At 34.2% G+C, this 20,328-nt stretch overlaps 1 protein-coding gene across 3 annotated transcripts in view; it reads right to left on the bottom strand.

Moving 5' to 3' along the window:
- Positions 1-1,610: 1,610 nt before the first annotated feature.
- Positions 1,611-20,328, bottom strand: part of LOC149420354 (uncharacterized) — a 42,551-nt gene continuing 23,833 nt past the window's right edge. Inside the window, exons 4-10 of one of the 3 annotated variants that reach the window (XM_089636635.1) lie at positions 14,297-14,381; positions 10,079-10,184; positions 7,805-8,072; positions 6,097-6,412; positions 5,159-5,349; positions 4,325-4,555; positions 1,611-4,089 (exon numbers count right to left, since the gene is read on the bottom strand). In XM_089636635.1, coding sequence (XP_089492761.1) covers positions 3,865-4,089; positions 4,325-4,555; positions 5,159-5,349; positions 6,097-6,412; positions 7,805-8,072; positions 10,079-10,184; positions 14,297-14,381 — 1,422 coding nt within the window. In that variant the 3' untranslated portion in view covers positions 1,611-3,864. Of the gene's footprint in view, positions 4,090-4,324; positions 4,556-5,158; positions 5,350-6,096; positions 6,413-7,804; positions 8,073-10,078; positions 10,185-14,292; positions 14,382-20,328 lie in introns of all 3 variants that reach the window. The other 2 variants (XM_089636636.1, XM_089636637.1) reach the window with 2 other exon arrangements.

The following is a 20,328-nucleotide window of genomic DNA, read 5'->3' as shown; positions in this document are numbered from 1 at the left end:
TACCAATAGGTATATTATAAATAAATCATTTCCAAATGCATTCAGAGTCGCTTGACGCCACTATTGCAGTGAATTCAAATTCCTCAGTGGAATGAACTTCAAACTGCGTCATGACTTCCTAACCAATCACTACTTCACCCCCTCTATGAGCCAACCTTGTTAAATGTATATTCCCTACTAACATTGCGCCTGGTCTATGTCAATAATTAGGTATTATTTAAGACATTGAAAGCTTAAAATAAGTCCTAGGCATAATAGAAAATATTCAACGTCGAGTTGCTATTAAATGGATCTCAGGGGATCCCGACTAAAAGTTTATGTTGGTATCTGCTGTGAGATTTGGACTTGACTCCATTCGACTCAGATTGGACTTTACCTACGCAGATATCGACTACCTCAATGGCCCAGATTCCCTGTTTCGATACAAAGAAAGAGGCATGATGGAAAATCTTCTCATTTAATTTTTATATTTATTTTGCACACATCTTCAAATTTTAATACAACCTAATTAGTTTACCTACCCAGGGTACCTAGCACGGTCAATCGATATATATCAATAACTTATCTACATTCCCGAGCACGACTGCAGATTGCTAACGTACCAACAACAGTTTACATCAAATAAATCAAAAACACTTCATCTTTGTGAAATGTTGTTTGTTTGTTGGCGATATGCAGTCATGCTCAAGAACGATGACAAGTTACCCGGTTTTACCACTTTTTGGTTGGTATAACTTAATCTTACGTATTGTGGTTAATTTCTAAAATTTAAGAAGAATTGGGTTTTTGCAGGGATATCCTTTTTGTGGTGATTCTGGGCATTTCTTGATTATCCAACAATATTAAAAAATAAAATTTACAATTATTGTGAGAAAGTTCTATATTTATTTTTCTCTCCCAACAAATTTTCAAAACAGGTCTATTTTTTTAAATCCTAAACGAAAGAGAAAATCCGAAGATGAATGGATAGTAAAAAGTAAATACTAATTTCTTTAGAATTTTGGTTCATTTTAGAGGTAAAGGAACTTCTGGGGATTTCGAATATGTCTTGGCATTTTAGAACATTTGCATTGGCAACCCTGGTCCACATTCACATTAGAACCGATGAAAATGTTATAATGCAGGTTTTTAAATACCGGCAAATTGTTTATCAGATGTGGTCATGGGTGTATTTTTGCACTTTGGTTCAATACAAAAACATTAGTGACAAGATGAGACATTTTACCTAGTGTTCTTCAATGTTAAAAGCGGGAAATCTTAAGAATAAAAACGTCTCTACTCCTATATAAAATAAGCGCCAGTTGGAAAAAAACTATTGGATTTTTGAGACTGGTGACTAGTGATGTCACAGGTAATTAAAAATTAAATTTGAAAAGTATTTTAACTTTAAAAATTAATAAATCAACAAAATAATATACACTGGTATTTAAGTTAGGTCATTATTGATTTTTTCTTAAATGGACCGGAGTTCCTTATTGAAGCAGTCAACTCCGGACGCAGACTTGCCAAGGAGCCAAGGTGCTGATATTCCTAACACGCCTTTGAAGTATTCAATGAGAGGGTACATAATTAATAAAGTTAGGTAATAATGGTATCATAAAACATCACACTGAGCAATAATTATACTTTTATTTGTGTTTTTTTTACTGGATACAAAAAGTGTAAAATCATTTTCACGGCTAATTTAAAACTACTATAAATAAATACTAGGGGTATTTAACAATTTGGCACATAAGCAGTTTACGTAATTCAAATATTAGTCATTGATTATAGCTTTTTCAAAAAATAACCTCAGAGTTATGATTTGTTAACACATTTTTTTCATTACCATATCTTATTTGTGGGTTAGTGCAGAAAAACAAAGATTTTTTTTTTCTAATATTTGTAGTTGATTTAGAAAATAGTAATAATTTTTCATTTTATCTGATAATCATATTTACCATCAGTAACATAACTTTGATGCATATAAATATACCTATTAAATATGAAAATTGAAATCCCAACACTAATGTTATCTGGGAACAACTAACAAGTTATGTAAAAAATGTATTTATGTAAGTATTTCAATAACGTTAATAAACATTTTATTATAAAAGTTATGAAAACCAAACGAACTGATCACATTTAAAAGAAATGGCATGAATATATATATAAATATTAGTAATTTATGATCAGAGAGAATTGGTCCAAGAATAATTTATTAATCTTACTTTATAACACGGGTATTTAGAAAAAAAACAACAACAATATTTTTCCATAAGAAATCACAAATCAAAAATCTGAACGGCGTCCCGGTTTCAATGCATTATAACAAATCTTACACTCAAAAGATATCTACTATATTTAGTATGAAATATTCACAGCACCATTATCTTACTTAGGAATAAGTCAAATACAATTTTATATTTCTCAACCAAAAAGAGAAAAGGATTATTTCACAGGGTTATTCTCCTCTAGACACCTGAACGTAAAACGGTTGTTTAAACCATCACTATACATAATAATCCCCTCTCTTGAACAGTGGTGCTCATAATTAATTAAAAAATAACTAGAATAGTAACAATAAATTAATCATATATTTTAGAACAAGCAGACCCGACATGGCATCTGCTTGTATCCAACTTTCCAACATTTTGGCAAAGTAAAAGATTATTCTATGGTAGTATTTTATTTAAGTTAATAAAGCAATACATTTAGGAAAATCTTTTTTTTTCAAATACCTATATTGTTTTTCTTTACTTGTGTACAGCAAATATATTTTTAATTGACTAAATAAGTGGGCCCGCTTAACACATTTTTAGTGTACCTACTTCATTACTAGCCGAACAATCTTACTTTTATATTATCTACCATTAGGCACTTTATGTTTTAGATAAACATCACCAGGGCCGGCCCTGTGCAAACCTAATACAGCGCCAGACACCGTTTGGTTTAGGGTGGCCCCTGCTCATCCCATTCAACATTTTGATTAATGTTTTATGAGAATCACTTCAAGTCTCAGATCAATATAATTTTGATAATTTTGATGAATCAAATCTTTATGAATAAACCTTCAATTTAATCCAGTTTTATCAACCGATCCAAAAGGCACTTACTCACAACCAAGCACCACAAACATAATTTGTATTATCATAAGACTTTATTTTTTAAGTTCGCTCAATAATTTTATAAAACTTTCTCAAATGTTTAGAACAATTTTTTTTTCAATTGCAGGTAAAAAGGCTGTAAGAAAACATACATTTTGAAAACATTGCATCTTGGATTTAATAGAGACTTAGCCAAATAGATTCCTAAGTCTGAGCACCATACACCATGAGAACACTAAGGATTTTCTCAGCATTCACTGAGCCTTTACCACTGAGTGCACTTGACAGCTGCAAAACAATATGCCAATGGATATATTGTGATAAAATGTAATCCATAACGAAAAATACCATCCATCCCTTGTAGGCAATCATTGATTAAAAGCAGCTATAAATTACACTTATGGGGTCAGAAAATATAACATCAAGCACATAACCAAACAACATAAGTTCAGTAACCACTTTAGGGCTATACAAAATGCTTATGAATTCAGTGAATGAACAACGCCCCATCATCAATTCTCTAATAGCAGACGATTGATCGAAAAGGAGATATTGTTTCCGAGGTCAGCTAATATATCAAGCACATAACCAAACAGCATATTTATAATAGTTCAGTGATCACTCGAGGGCTGTACAAAATGCTTACGTGTCCAATGAATGAACCTAACCCACAAGCAAACAACAGTAAATAGTTTAGTGATCCCTTTAGGGGTGTACAAAACGCTTACTAGTATGAGGAATGAACCCAACCAATAAGCAGATAACAGCTTCAAAGTGATCACTTGGTGGAGGGGTAGTAGTAGAGAACGGCGCCCCCGGGCAGCTGCCAGTGCGAGGCGTGGAGCTCAATGAGCTGCAGCAAGGTGCGGGACACGGAGGGGGCGGCCGCCGAGGCGTTAAGGAAGGCGTCCCTGACGGCAGACAGCAGCTTTTCAAGATCTCCGGGAAGCTGGGTCTCCAGATCGCGACCGATGTAGGTAAGTACGAAGAATAGATTCTCCGTCTGGAAAAAAATATGTATTTCAATATTTTAATATTTTTTCCTATTGTTTATGTTAGGTACCAAATCATCTACCAAAATGCATAGCAGTAAACCTTTAACCCACAAAATTTATAACATTTATAATTATTTGTCTCCGGTCTATTGAAAAACCCGAATGCATATTTCAGTGTTACAGCATTAGGAAGTCTTCCACAAAATCTCTGATGGTCATAATAAAAAAGATTAAAATGCTTACATCAGAAGCAGATGGTACGGGTGCACGTATGCACTCCTCGCAGCAGCGGCAGATGAGTGTGAGCAATGCCCTGGCTGGGGCCGAGATGCCCCCCGTGGGGGCCGGGCCCCCCACGCCATTAGGGCTCGGGCTGGAGGGGCACCGGCGACGCAGCTGGCAGAAAAGCTCGAGGAGGAGAGAGATGAAAGCCATCAGGCGCGGGCGTCCGCCTCCGATCATCACATTCAGAAGCTGAAAAATGTAAAAAAATACATTTTAAGTTCTTGTTATTAATTATTTGAATTATTATTTACCTCATCTTGGGTTTGTTCTATTTTTCCAGTTTTAGCATCACACTTATAAACGCGGAGTAAATATTATAAGGATCAGAACAGTGAAAAACTTGACTTATTACCATGGCGTTTATTCGGTTAAAACGGTGTTAAACCAGACTCAAGGCCGACTTTACCACACTAACATTGAACGGGCGTGTGAGAATCTAATTAGTAAGATGGTACATGTGTATGTCTATTTTAATCTTAAGATAAGTTTAAATCTATTGTATATCACACAGTTGTAAGAAAGTCAGGTTGATCCGAAATTACATAGTAAAATTTTTCTATGTTATATTCGACCTACGAGGATCATTGTCAGTTTCGTTGGTTTTGTAAGTACCTAAAGTATATTTCGAAAATTTTAAGTTCTCATCACAATGTCCACAAGTAGGCACAATGTCATAGTTGATGGCAGTCCAAGCACTGATGGACTACGAAATTACCGCTTCAAAGTGTAACCTTCTTCTACTCTGTTTACATGCTGATACCAAGTAAACTACAAATTGTGTAGTTTTCTTACCTTGTCTCTGTCCTGGTACCACTGCTGGCAGGTGTTGAGCAGTGACTCCAGGAAGGTCTGCGTGCGCTCTCGTTCAATGATAGCGAGACAGGCACGAGCGGCGGGCAGTGCGTAGCGTGGGCTCTCCACGGCGCGGCGCAACACGTGGCCAACCAGTTCCATCAGCACGCGGGCTGGCAGTTGGTTGGGTTCTGCAACAGTTAAGCGTTGTTATAGTATCTATATTTGTTAAAGTGAGACAACTGTAGTAATTGAATGCAGTATTACAACTGAAAACTCACACGCAAACTATCCCTGTTTCTAATAATTGACGCATGTAACAGAACGCAAGCTTATTACGAAGCTATTAGCAAAACAACTATATTATTATTTTAACTACTCGAAACAGAATTTTTTCACAGTAAAGATCTTTTGTTACCCTTAAAATTACATATGATTGATCGGCCTATGGGAGTGATTGGCACTGAATCGGTTAACCGGGTCGCTGCTAATGTCCTCGAGATGCCCTTGGACGTTCTAGTTCAAAATTTTGTGGCAGCGAACCTGTTAACTTCCTAGGGGAAGACAGCCAGCTTTTGTAGGGCCAAAAAAAAAATAAGGGTTGCGCATTCTAACACAAAATTAAACCAAGAATGCTATACTCGGCGACAAAAGAGGTTGACATGGCAAATCCAAGTGAATCAAATACTTGAGTCGGCATGTGAAGAGTCAGAATAACAGAAGAGTACATATGAGACGATTCATAAGTGTTAATGAAGTAAAGAGCCTATGCCAAGACAGAGTTGTGTGGCGATCTATCCTTATTGTTTACCCTTTACTGATTAATTAATTTTTCAAACACAAAATAGAAAGAAACCTACACAATAATTTCCCTACTTTTACTGTGATACAAAACAAAAATGAAACGTAGATAATTATCAATTAACATGTCATTATACCTTTAGTTGCCTTATCCAGATTGTCCTGAATCTCTTGGGGGAATATGCCCAGATCTGAAGCATCAGCCGTGAGCCCCAGGGCAGCCATCCCGCTGGCCAGGGTGTCCGAGGCAGTCAGGCTCTTAGACCTCTTAAGCCCGAGGGCCAGCGGCTGTGCCTGAGGCTGGCGCCGCAGGGGCACCCCGTTGCTGGTGCTGACGCTCGAGGGGGCCTGACCGTTCATCGGTGGAGATTTCTTACGGTCGTGCACTAAGGGGGTGAGGGGGATGGTGTTCATCTGTTGGGGCTGAAGCTTGAAATGGACGCGAGGGGGGCCCTTAAAATTAAAAAATTCTCAAATAAATAAACTATTTAAGATATAAGTCACATTTTCAAAAATGTTCTGTGTAGGAGATTATAACCTTTTTAGTCATGTCCTAATCACAATTTGAGTTTGTTGGATAGTGGGAAGCTTGTATGAAAACGATCATTGGGTGTTAAGGCCAATCATTTTAAACCACACCGATAGCGGCTTAAAATGGTTCGAAATAATTTCAAACCTCCGCCCGCAGTCCCCTCTTACAAGCAAGAATCTCTTTAAAATGATTCTACGGTACTGGTTCTAAATGGCTGTTTTTATACTTTTCATTACGTTACTTTTACGTTTTATTTTTAAGTTTTCACCAATACCAAAGATTACTAGAAGTCGGTATTTTTTTTCAGTGCAGAAATTTTAGGACTAACTACCATAATATGCACTCCTCATTGCCCAGAATACTAATGGAGAGTAATAATATGGATTCTTCAATTTATCATTTAATAAATACAAAAGATTGTTGCTGGGACACTTCAATTATGCATAAAAAAATAAAAACCATTCAATGGTAATATAATTGTAGATGATTTTATAAACTCCCCATAAAAGATGTTAAGAAATAAATAAATATGGTCACAGAATGGAACTGATGGAATCTTTTACCAGAAACATTTATCGAAATGTTGGTTTTTTTCAATGTTGGTCCAAGTTTATGTAAAAACTGAATGTTTTCCAAAAATACATAATTAAATACAAAATCAGACTTCGGTAAAAACACATTTCCTTTGATCTAAATAATTAATAAAAATTATATACAGGTGCGACAGTTGTATTTCACTGACTAAATAAAGTAAATTAATAAATTTGCTTTTTAAAAATATATAACTTTGCAATATTCTATAATATGTTGTTGTGTAACTTATGAAAAAACCAATCAAAATCGTGGAACATGATAAAAACGCAATGTACAAACTTTGCCGTAAATGCCTTGTACAGAGACCTTGATAAGAATTTAGGAGCTTATTTTTGACTGATGAAATGATAATGTGTATATTATGTAAATTTTTTCCCAGATGATGGAAACTGTAAGCCTGTCCTAAATGTTGTATCATGATAGAGGAGGGGAAGTGCAACAAGGCCCAACGTAAGTATGCAAGTGAAACCCGCACAAAAGGTCCAACTGCTCCCTATCGTCTGGAGCCAGCGGGAATGTGGTATTCCATTCGGAGAATATTATGAGGCTCTAGGGAGTGCTGAAGGGAAGGAGACGGGGAAGAGGAAGTTGAGGAACACCTTGCTATTTAGATCTAGCCCCAAAAACGGTTAAAGCCATTACAAGCAATGTTTCAATTCAGAATTGTGGTCTTTCACCGGGGGAATACTGACTAATACAATTAAGACAGTAGTTCTCACATGCAATAAGTTGGAAGAAGACGCAGAAGTGAGCAGAGGCAGCACGGGGTGGTGGTGCGGATAGAGAGGCGGTGGCTGCAGCATGGCCGGCAGCCCCCTCCCCACCACTGGCTGTGGGTGTTGCTGCTGCGGGTGCTGTTGCTGTGGGTGCTGCTGCTGCTGCCCCTGGGACTGCTGCGCCATCAGCTGCTGCAGGATGCTGCCCGAGCTTTTCGAGTGGTTCAACCCAGCCGGGCCCGTGTACATCTGGTTGATGTTCAGGTTGGACCTGCATGAAGGGGCAAACGAATATGACTGGAATGTTGGATGTGAGTTCAAGATAGGCAGATTGGATTGGAAGGCAACCTCTTAAACAGATTCAACTTACGATAACAATCTTGAGCGGTATTGTCATTGTTTTTATTTTACTTTTTTCTGGTAATGTCGATGATGTAGAATGCGCTAACTTTATATTTGCGTAAACAACGAAACTGTCTTAAGAAAATGGTAATCTGTTGAATGTAAGAAAATTTACATATTGATAGTATGGCACACAAAAATGTTTAAGTATTGGTGCACATAACATCAAAACTGCACTGTGATGACTTAATAATTTGTAGCCAAGTCCACCTAACGACTGTTTGGGCGCATAGGAAAATGGATAGTGCGAAGAGTTGTATGGAAACAGTTATTAGGATTACATGGCTACACATGATTTTGTCTTCACAGTGTATCTTAAAAAATAGATGGAATCTTATCTTTAACCAGATTTACACATTGTCACATATATGAACTCAATCAGCAGTTATACATGTATGGTGTACCTACATAGATCCATGAAATTTCACTAACACACATACATCATGTCAAAATGTACTGTCTGATGGGATAGATTGTAAAGATGAAAATAATGACACATAGTGCACAAATGGAAAGTGCAAAATTGCTACCAGTTGCAATTTTTTTTTTCATCTATTATTCCTCTTTTAGCTGCTTCCTTCAATCGTTACTTCTGCAGATAAGTTTGTAAATCTGTAAACCGTTTATGCTCTATATTACTGATATAATTCCTGTGTATAAATGATTTAAAAAAAAAACAGGAATTAAAATGGCTACCTTCTTTATTTAGACTAACCAAATGTTTTGGTTGTAGTAATGATTGTACTGTACTTACCTACCTAAAACAATTATAGCAAAAAATATATTTTTAATTTCGTAAACTTATATTTTCAGGTGTGACCTAGATTATGTAGGTGAACAACAATTTGTCATAAACATACAGAATGTCCTCAATTGCATGTTTATTGACTAAGTAAATATTTTTTGTATCATTATTTTATTAATAATAATAATATTTGGATAATTTGTAAAGCGCCGTTTTTCGTGAAAAATATCCTTACTACTATCTCAAAAAAAAAAAGCTGGGCGCTATTATTATTATCTCAAAAAAACAATATCTTTAATGCCTCTTGAATTCTTACAAAATCTAAAATGATTATAAAAATTAATGTATAAGTAATATTATTATAATCCACCAAATTAGTTTTTGCTTGAGAAAAATTAAATTTATTTTTAAATTCATGCACATTTATTGTACGAATATATATTATTATTTGTAGTATTATTTAAGTAAATAGATATTTTTATATTACTTATAGTACCTACCTACCTAAGTAATATCAAATAATTATGAGAGAAGGAATCAAAATTTTCGATGATACCACTAAAATGCTTCTCCTGGGAATGAATTGAATAACGAGGTTTATAAATAAAAATACGATTTGTTGGTTTTGGAAAGGGGATAGGTACCTAAAATGTAAAATGTGTCATAATTATCATTAAAATTTTAAGTGTAAACACAGATGCTTCATCATCCTAACCACAGATGTCCGAAACAGCGCTAAATTTGAAAACATGTCTGAACAAAAATGATGACGGAGGTTTAAAACGACTTTTTATAAAAATAATACTTAATCAGAAATAAAAAATATATATTTCAACATAATATGTACAGAGATTAGTTAAAGCGAATGTTAAATTGATTAATAATTGTAAACTTTTTTAAATATATGTATGTACAAAAAGCCAAAAACAATATTATTATTATTCATTGGAATGAACAAGATTAATTTCTACACACTCAAAGAAAAAAACATTGTTATTTTGATAAAATACCTACTCTTCATCAAATAATGTTATTAATTAAGATTGCGAAAACTATCTATCATAAAAAAACGCGAATGCAAACGGAAAATTGTTAGAGAAACAGTTGAAAAGCAATCCCGGAAAACTCACCTGGAAGTCTGCAGATCGTTGTGCTTGGACATTGTGAACTCTTTGGCGTGGACATTCAGCTTGTTCTGCTGTTGTTGCACTCCGTCAACGCGAACACCTGCCATATCATTATCGTGTGATGTCATTTTAAATTGAATAACTTTGGACACGACGCCGCCATGACAGCGAAAAATCCGTAAGCTTATTGTCTATGCAAACATCATACGAACGCGCGTAAAGGAACAACGGGCAACAGGGTTGCATTCTTATTTTTAACCTAGTTATTAAAGGTATATTCGCTGTGAACTACTTATTCATTTCACATTTACCAATCTTTTTGTGAGATACGTACAAGTTTGATAATCCGATCATGTTTTTTGTGCCGTTTGGACAATTTCAAGGTAGCGCATTTTTCGCACAAAGTGCGTTGGGTCTCAGTTCCTGAGTTTTTGCTATTTTGGGATTTTATTGTTTTAGAAATGCGAGTTTATCAACTTTACCAAAACGAAATTAGTATGAATTATTTTTCGTGAAAAAGACACCGATAATCAAAGAGCTCCGTGCATTGCCACAAAATTGAGGATTAGATTAGTTTTAAAATAATGTATAAGCAAGAAGACCACGACATGAAATCGAATTGCTAAAGCTTTTTTGTTCACCTGACTGAGAACTTCTCGATCAGGTGAACGAAAGTGTAGCGAAAAATTTAATATTATATTTTACAAAAGATATAAAAAAAAACCAGCAGAGACGATACGGAGTATCTCAGATGATAAACGATCAGAAGAGTTTTTACTGAGTTGTAAGATGTCCACCTTTTAACGTGATAGTCCTATTTTTCCCATACGCATGCATATGAACGTTGAAAGCAAAATGTTGAAGCAGAAAGTTGAACAAAATCGAATTTTTTAAATGGTTTTTCAAGAGATAGCTGAATATACCACATAATATGACACGGGCCACAAACGAATGACAGTGAAAGGGTAGAGAAAAGCACTCAAAAATATTTTTTTAAATAAAAGAAAAATGACACACCTAGACGCTAGCTCCGGACTAAGGAGCAAAAAATCAACATTGGTTATGAAAGATATGGTGAATAGTGAATATTATAGCAGAAGGAGTATATGCTAGGTTTTAAACACTGAACTAACATTCAGCGGAAAGCTACTACGGTAGGTTTTAAATGGTGAGAAATTGACCGAATGGCCGCCAAGTTTCTTTGAAAAATAGGCAGCATATATAAATCGCATTTTTCATTTTCCGGCTACACTCATGAACTGATTCACTAGTAAATCAGTATAATAATTCTTTTTTTAAAATGAGAATCTGTCTGGGTACAGAATTCTGTTTTCAAAACACTGATTCATAATGGAAATAGAGTCATTGAATAGAGTTGGTTTATTTTTAAATTTATTATGTTCTTTCAGCTCATGCGCATAATTATATAGGTACTACCTACCTGTCAAATAAAATATTACTGTCATTAAAATATTGTTAAACGGCCCCTTCCTTTTTAAACCGTACTGTTCAAGAATGCAAGGCGCGATATTTCGTGTACTGAATATTAATGATAATTAATATTATAGATTACGCCTATGAATACAATGGAAAGGAAACGTTAAATATTAAAAAAAATAATCTCGGAGAGTTTCGTTGTTCGATCATTATAATAATATTTTTCATAGTAGGTTACCATATCAAATACAGTACAAAACTTGTACTTACGCTGTGTTTTCGTAAAAATATATTATGATATGAATAGAAAATATTCTCACGCACTTTCTCATAGCCCATTAATCATTATAAAAAGGAATCAAATAAATGATACATACGTACCTATTCTAATAATTGGATAGGCTGTAATTACACACTTTGTTTATACAAACCTAGCCCGTCTGTGTGGTAAGATCGCGAATAGGAAGTAGGGATAAAGTTATATTCATCTCCACAATCATAAATCTGTTTATAGATTCCATTTCATTCAAGTATAATAATACTACGAGCTACTTACTATGATACGATCTTTTATGTTTTCAAGAATCTACACAATAGATATGAATCAAACTCACTGATTCGTATGAACCGAACCAATGGCTTCAAACAGTGGCGGTTAGTGCAATGAGGCAGGAGAGGCTGTGCCTCCCCTAAAAAATAGAGGAGAAAATGGGAAAAAGATACACCTATCCATATTTCCAAAATATTAAAATAAAATTAAAATTACTTCGATTTAAATATTATATATATGTATTTCACTAGGACTGGTTGTGTTTATAATATTTTAACGCATTATAAATGCAGGGAACAAGTGGATTTCCGCTCACTGGAAACGCGGTACAATTATTATTGTACGCAGTACGAGGTGAGACAGTTAGGGTCAGCCTCGGAGTATTTCATATACGCGGAAGGGGTGGGTAAGTCATATGGAATCGAAATTAACTAAGTGATATAGTAAATTAATTAACTCACTGCTTTATTTATTTATTTACTGACGGACCATGTCCAATTACAACACATTACATATTACACGAAGTTAATACAAGGAGAAATGTTGCAATACAGGATAATTAAAAAATTACAGCTGTGACAAAAATAGCTCACAAAAACAAAGAAGATAACGTCAAGTCAAGACAGGAACAAGGTTTAGATGGAGTTCACGACTTCTGCCACATCAATACAATTAATTAAAATCGTTGTTTACTTTGAGGCGTGCCTCACAACACTTCCGAAGTAGCACCGATCATTTAATGTTTTTTTTTATTTCTTTATTAAATTGATATTTTATTATGTGTTGTCGCGGTCGGGTTACTCTGACATTTGATTAGATCACCGATTATTTGGCTACCATGAAAGATCTTCCGCTAACGTGGATGGTATGTTTACACAATACTTGGGCCTTTTTATCCCCCAAACCATCACTGGCTTCAAATTACCCGAACTTATCGATTCATTTGAATTGATTGCGTCGGGAGAGGGAGACGAATTTTTGCAAAGCTATTATCTCCGGAGATGGTCAAATATTTTGTAAAAATTATAGACATAAATGAATCGATTCGTAGTGAACTCCTCTTTTTAAAGTCCATATAGGAGGCCTTGAGGGTAATAAGTCCCCTCAGGGCTTAAGGCGATGCACTACATCGTGTAATATTTTAAATTGAGCCGCTATCAATAACAACCCTTACGTAGATGGCGATAAGGTTTAAATTCCCGCTTAACACCATCCGCTTGTTTTGATTTATGCAAGAAAAAAACACGGCCAAAAAGTGCCTTTTATTTTATTTTGTGGATGTTCAGGCATAAATATTTAATTTTTTTTCGATCATTTTATAAATAACTTAATTTGCCACATTATACAATAAAATCATAACCGAAAATGGGTTCGTAAGTAGGAGATTTTGAACTTTAAAGCAGTTCTCATAGGCCTCATACATTATTTTTTCTGGGCTTATAAAAAGACTTATCTAAAAAATACTCGATTATTTCAAAGGCCAAGATGTATTCTACTCGCAGTATTAAATTAAAGCATCTGAAACATTTCTAGGCGACCAAATTTTCAATCCAAAAACACATGATTTTGCATCACTACGTAGTGCATCGCCTTAATGTCATCTTTGAGGATGCAGTGTGAAGTATATTTTGAGGATAGGAAGAAGGCCCGTTTAAGGCACAAAGTTTACAGTCAAGTGTTTTTTTAAGTATTTTGGGGGCTCCAGATCAGATGTGGCTCTCAAATTCAACAGTGGGCGCATTGAAATTTGTGCAGGGCCCTGTACAGTTGAGTGTACGTACGCCCTGGCGTCTGAGACACTAACATGGCTTCGATGGAGGCCCTCGTGCTTGATGTAGATTGTTTCCGTTGAAGGAGTCTAGATTTTCTTTTCGATCCCTTGTAGACGTAATTAATTGGATGAAATTATGTATTTATTCGTTCAAATTAGTGAATCGAAAGTACTTTTAACATTTTACACTACTACCACACGTGCACGACCGCTTAGCATAAAATATGTAGGTACCTAAGAAATAATAAAATATATATAATGTGAATGCTAGGGAAATGGGAAAGGGGAGGTTTGGGGGAATACCTCAAATACCTGCCTGTTCATGTCTGGTCACTAAATATATTATACACACACATAACAAAGCCACACATGACTAACAAATAATAACGTAAGTATTAACAATGATATTTTTCTCGTTTGCATATTAAATTTATTATTTAAGTCATCAAAATTAGATACTTACTAGGTGGCCTGTATATCTCCATGGTAGGCTTTACTCTGTTGTTGGTCGTCACGATCATGCTTTTTCGTTTTCCACCATCTCTCAACTGAAACAAAATAAAATAAACATTTATAAAAATTAAATAATATGAAAAGTTTTGAAAGAAATATGAAATTGATAAAAGTTTCGGTAGCACAGTTGGTAGATGCGTTACTCCCGATCTATTTTTTTTTAATTTTAAAAAACCTTTTCTATTTCGTAAGATTGTATTAATATCACGATGAAGCTTAAAGCTTTTAAAGTTATTTTTATTTTTTACCAATTTTATATTCAATTATTGAAGACAATATTAGCGATTCTCAAACGATAATTTGAAGCAGAAAAATCAGAAATAATAGGTCGGATCTAGAACTTGAACCCAGGACCTTCGCCTTGCCGGGGCACCGCTCTACCAACTGAGCTAATCCGACCCTATTTTTCTGACATATTTAACTGTGTCATACTTCGAATAAGAACTATCAACATTATCTTAATTTTTATTGGCTGCTATCTTTATGTATGATCGCACGAATCATCTCTAACTAAATGTTATTTAAATAGTGTCTTGGATAAATATATCATATTTTTTTGTAATGTGCTAAATGAAAAATCAATGCATTGATGTGCACATTAGGACTTTATGGTGGCTTGAGTGAAATTCTCCATCTCAGATATACTCATTGGTTTTACTTTCTTTGTCTTATGGCATGATCGCAATGCATTTATTATTTTATTTGTTTGTTTTATTATTTCTTATTCATTTATTGTGTATACTGGCTTTTTACACCGTTTTTGCCAATTCTTTACACTGTTTTTTTTTTATGCACATTCTTCCTTTTACTTTTGAATTTGGGCCGTGATAGTGGGGTAAACTGCCCTCGATACGCGGCTTGTATATTTTTATGTTTCAATCATACTTCCACTTGTAAATATTGTTCTCCTTATTTATTATAATTTTAGATGCCAAACCACCAGGCGAACACATTTCAGATGTGTACTTATTTTGTGTTACTATTAATGTAAGTATGCATACATTATTTCGTACTAAAAATCATGCATGCATTATGAACGGTCAATTTGTTGTTGATCACAACTTATTTTCTACGTTTGTTATTTGCCTTTTTATTTGTTACTAACAAATTGGTTTATGAATAGGTTGTCGAACTGAACTCTATCGTACTGTATTGTTCATTTCCCCACCACGGGGGCGGATAGACCCTGTTCCTGCATCCAGTAAGGTGACATTAATCCGAAGCGGCTATCCCACGAACCACGGGTGCCTCCCCCGGCATCATGAGCGGGCCTGGGGAATGTTTGCGCGAGCCCGGTCCCCTTCCGTCCTGCCTCCGGTGACCTGAGGCTCACTTCATTCCCTAGGGTCTTTGGGAGTATCTCCCCCCCCCCCCCTCCCCCCATTTACATTTCTTCGAGGGTACTCTCGGAAAACTGGCTAAGGGACGCGGGTGCTTGGGATCGTTGTGGCCAGGCCGCTTGCCACGCTCATTCTTGCCGGGACCGCCCCGTGATAGTGGGGTAAACTGCCCTCGATACGCGGCTTGTATATTTTTATGTTTCAATCATACTTCCACTTATAAAATTTGTGCTCCTTATTTATCATTTAATTTTAGATGCCAAACCACCAGGCGAACACATTTCATATGTGTTCTTATTTTGTGTTACTATTAATGTAAGTATGCATACATTATTTCGTACTAACAATCATGCATGCAGGGACATTGGAGGGTCTAGATTCGTTTTAAAATAAATGTAGCTTCTTTTTACAATAAAAATTAGAGTCCTGACGTGTGCGGCTAAGGAGGTTAAACAATCAGTTTCCTCACACAGCCGTCGGGAAAGGTAATTTTATTCCCTCCAATGTAATGTGCTACATCTATTTTCTTATCTGCAAGTCTAGGATGAATATATATTTTTTAATAACATAATGAGTAAAACTACAAATTGGAATATTTTATTATTGAAGACAATATTAGGGAATATCTTCAATAATAAAATAACACAATTCGAGGTTTTACTCATTAAGTTATTCCAAAAATAAATTATATTTGTTACAAAATAACATAATGCTAAGGTCTTTTGTCGAGAAATTAAAATTACGAAAATCATTAATTTTTCATCAAGGAGTTATTGAATATTTAATAAAATACCACGATTAAAACGCATCTTACCCTAATTAATTATGACCGAGTTTTTTTTTTCTTTTGATAACTGAGAACTCCTGTTAAAATGTTTTTAAGGGTGCGAACTGGAATTTCCTACCTACGAAAAGTAACTTAAATCCCGTTTTATTTTAAATTAGAGGTATATGAGATAAATTAGTTTTTAAACTATTGTGTATTTTTATATATATTTTAGAGATGGCGTGCAGTGATAAAATAGTGGTAGGTAAATATTATATTTACTGTTTTTGTGTTTAATTCGTAGAACTAGAATTAAAATCAAATTTAATAATATAATTATTATTCGCCTGTTATTATATTATGACATTGAATCGTGCGCCCTTGTATAGGCAAAGACTTTTTAGCACTAGCAGTAAAAGAAAAACAGACGTTTAGCATGTCTTTTCACACCGAAATTACCCAACATATTTTTCTAATGAACGTCAAATGCAGCATTGTTGCAAAAATCAGTATAATATTTCTCTATAGACTCTTATTCGCCTGTTATTTGCTGAAAATATTCCTAAATAAGATGTTTTCTAAAAAAATATTTTTGTTTAATACATGAAGCTAACCTAGGCCAAATCCATTTTTAAAACATTAGTATTTGACCGTGAGGTCGTTTTCAGGTTTTGAAGGTTTTTCAGGTTTTTTCAGGTATTTAAGGTTTTATATAAATAATATGTGGATATTATATTTATTAAAAGCAAAGAAAATTTGAGTAACGCCGGGTACACGTCAGCTAGTTACCTATAAATTAGTTGAACTCTCGTAAAATCGGCGCAGTGTCAAGCAAGGTGAGAGAGGTGAGCCAACAGTTCATTCAATATTCATGTCAATATAATAGGTATTAATTTCAATGTTGGATATTCCAGATGTAGGTACATACAAGTTTAACAAAGAAAGTAATTCAGATTTTCATTTCATCGTATTGTGCGGTAAGAATATTTTTTATTTTATTATTATTATATTTATAGAAATAAAGTAAACAGTCATAAAGACTGTTTCTTACTATAAAGACTAGCATATTTATTGAGCGTTTATTGATTCAATCCCGTAAGGTCGTAATTGAATAATTCATTCAGGAACAACTTTTTTTTAAACTTATTTTGAACAAGACGCAGAAAAATAAAAGATAACAATAAAAAAATAAATGATACTTGACAGCATATCTCCTCATATTCTAATTACAGTGGTTCTTGACCTTTTTGGAGGTACCGAACCCCACCAGTTACATGTGCGCATTCACCGAACCCCTCCTAATTTGAAAAATAAAATTAGATTTTTACAAATTCAAAACATGGTATATATTTATATATAGGTGTACAAAATAATAAAAAAAAACAAAGATCAAAACATTATATTTTAATGGTTAAATCAAAACATGAAACATATTAATTATTATTTACTTTAAATCAGTGTGACTTCTGCTGTTGCCTTTCAGAAACCAATTCAGAAATTCGCGGCTTTACCTTGGCAAGTGCCACTCTCATGTCATTTTCACAACAAAGTCTATTCCTCTTCTTCGTTTTTATATCTAGCATCTTCGAAAAGGATTGCTCGCAAAGATATGTTGTAACAAACGGTATAAAAATGTCCAGAGCTTTCTTAGCAATAACAGGGTATGTTTCCATTTGTTGGCACCAAAACGTTGAGAGCGATGTTGTTCTGAAGAGTTGCTGTTGAACCTGGCTCTGCTGAATTTCAATGATTTCATCAAATATAAGTCGGAGGTCTTGACCTCCACCAAACCCCCGAGACTGACTCACGGGTCAATCCGCACCAAATCATCCAGGCCATGTCACCCACCATCTCAGATTTTGATGAAACTTTAAATTTTTAATCCTTCCATATAGATAAGAAAATATACCAAATTTTACCTTCCTACCTCAACTCGTTTTTTTTTATGGGCAGTTGAAGTTTGGGCAAAATAAGCGTTTTTACATATTCCGAGCACTCCGGAAGAGCTTGTACCTTCAATGAAAAAAAATTGTATCTTTGTCATTTATAGTGCAAATGCAATGAAAATTTTCAATATTATTAAGAAAACTATGCTGATTGCAGAAAAAAATAAATAAACCCTTTACATTTATCTACTTGACTTTAAAAAATTACCAAAAGTAATTTTTGGGACGGAAAAGGTACTTTACAAAAAAGCTATATCTCGGGAAGGTACAGTGTTAATGAAGTAATTTTTTTTTTATTCATATTTACAAATAGCATAGAATTACATACAAAAATAAAATTCATGGCATTTTACTTGCTTCAATAAATAAAATCCATTTTAAACTTTTTTCAAACTTTTTGTAATTTTTTTTATTCTTATCTACAATAAACATAGTACAACCTAAAAAAATAAAACTCCTGGTATTTTGTGTGCTTCACAGTGTAGAAACGTTTTTAAAATAAGAAATCTTTATCATACAGAATTGTTCTAGGTTTTTTTAAATCTAGATACAAAAATAAATAAAATCCATTTTAAACTTTTTTCAAACTTTTTGTGATTTTTTTTAATATCCATTTTTAGTTTGTAATTGGGCAAGTTATAGTTTAGGTATATAGCTAGTAATATAGGTTGAATGAATGGACTAATATCAAAGAAACAGTCCTAGAGACAAGTCACTACATGGAAATGATGTATCTGCAACAAGAACAAGACAGAACATGAAAATTACTATCTGCCTCATCACTAAGTTTGCAGGATACTACATGCTTTGTTTCCTCTGACATGCTTAATTCTGAGTCAGCTTCAAAGCAGTGATCATCTATATAAATACAGTAGTTGTTTCATGTTATGGTGTACGTTGTTAAAATGCCTCTAATCGAAACAAGTTTAGTTAAATGTAGTGTGGGACAACATAATGGTACTGAATGTCACAAAAAAAGTTATACTAAGTCAGAGAAATTAACGAGTGTGGATTTGTTAAGTGAATTTGAAAAAAAGCTTATTCAACAAAGAAGTTTTGTATCTACAGACTTGGTTTTCAACATTTGTGAGCACCACAGAATATTTAACTTAAATAAATATGAAACATTTCAAAAAGCTTGTTTTGACCCGTTCCAAAGCCACAAAAGGAAAATTACAAAAACTTTAAGAACAGTATCCTTGGAATTTTCAGAGAACATTAATACCATTCTAAAAGTAACTAATAAAGCAATCCCTGGACAAAAAATTTGTAATGCATGCAGAGCAAAAATTAGTAAGAGCCAAAACCTTAACAATGAAATTGAAGAGCTTAACACTTTTCAAGAAGACATAAGTGAAGTTGAAAATGTTTTAAACAAAGAAATTTTTTTACAAGAAATCAACACTTCTTTAACTGACATTGGAGAATCTCCATTTAAACTACATGCAATACCATCCCACAGTAAGTCTAGTTACGCTAAACGGAAGTTAGATTCTGCTTGTTCAACCTTAAAGAAAAAAGTAAGTAAAGTTTTAGAAAAAGAATTTTCCCCAGTAAAATGTGATGCAAAAATACCAAGATGTATTCAAGAAAAAGCTAATGACATGGACAGGCTTGTTGAGTTGGTTAAAAAAAAATTGGAAACACAAGTTACACGCCGTGAGAGAATTCAGCTTCTAACTCTCGCTCCAACTTCGTGGAGTAGAAAAAAGGTTGCTGAAGAATTCAGTGTTGGTGAATACTCAGTTCGTAAAGCACGAGAGCTACTAAATGAAAATGGTATCATTGCTTTACCTGATCCAAAAAAAGGAAAACCATTAGACCAAGAAACAGTTACTTTGGTTAAAAATTTCTACCAAAACGATGAATTTTCTCGTGTTATGCCAGGGAAAAAAGGTAAAGTTAGCATAACCAAAAATGTTTATGAACA

The sequence above is a fragment of the Hesperophylax consimilis genome, chromosome 10 (genome assembly GCF_061612785.1).
Source record: "Hesperophylax consimilis isolate HC1 chromosome 10, BYU_Hcon_1.0, whole genome shotgun sequence".
Lineage (NCBI taxonomy): Eukaryota > Metazoa > Arthropoda > Insecta > Trichoptera > Limnephilidae > Hesperophylax > Hesperophylax consimilis.
The sequence above is the reverse complement of the archived record's forward strand: the minus strand, read 5'-3'. Positions and strand labels throughout refer to the sequence as shown.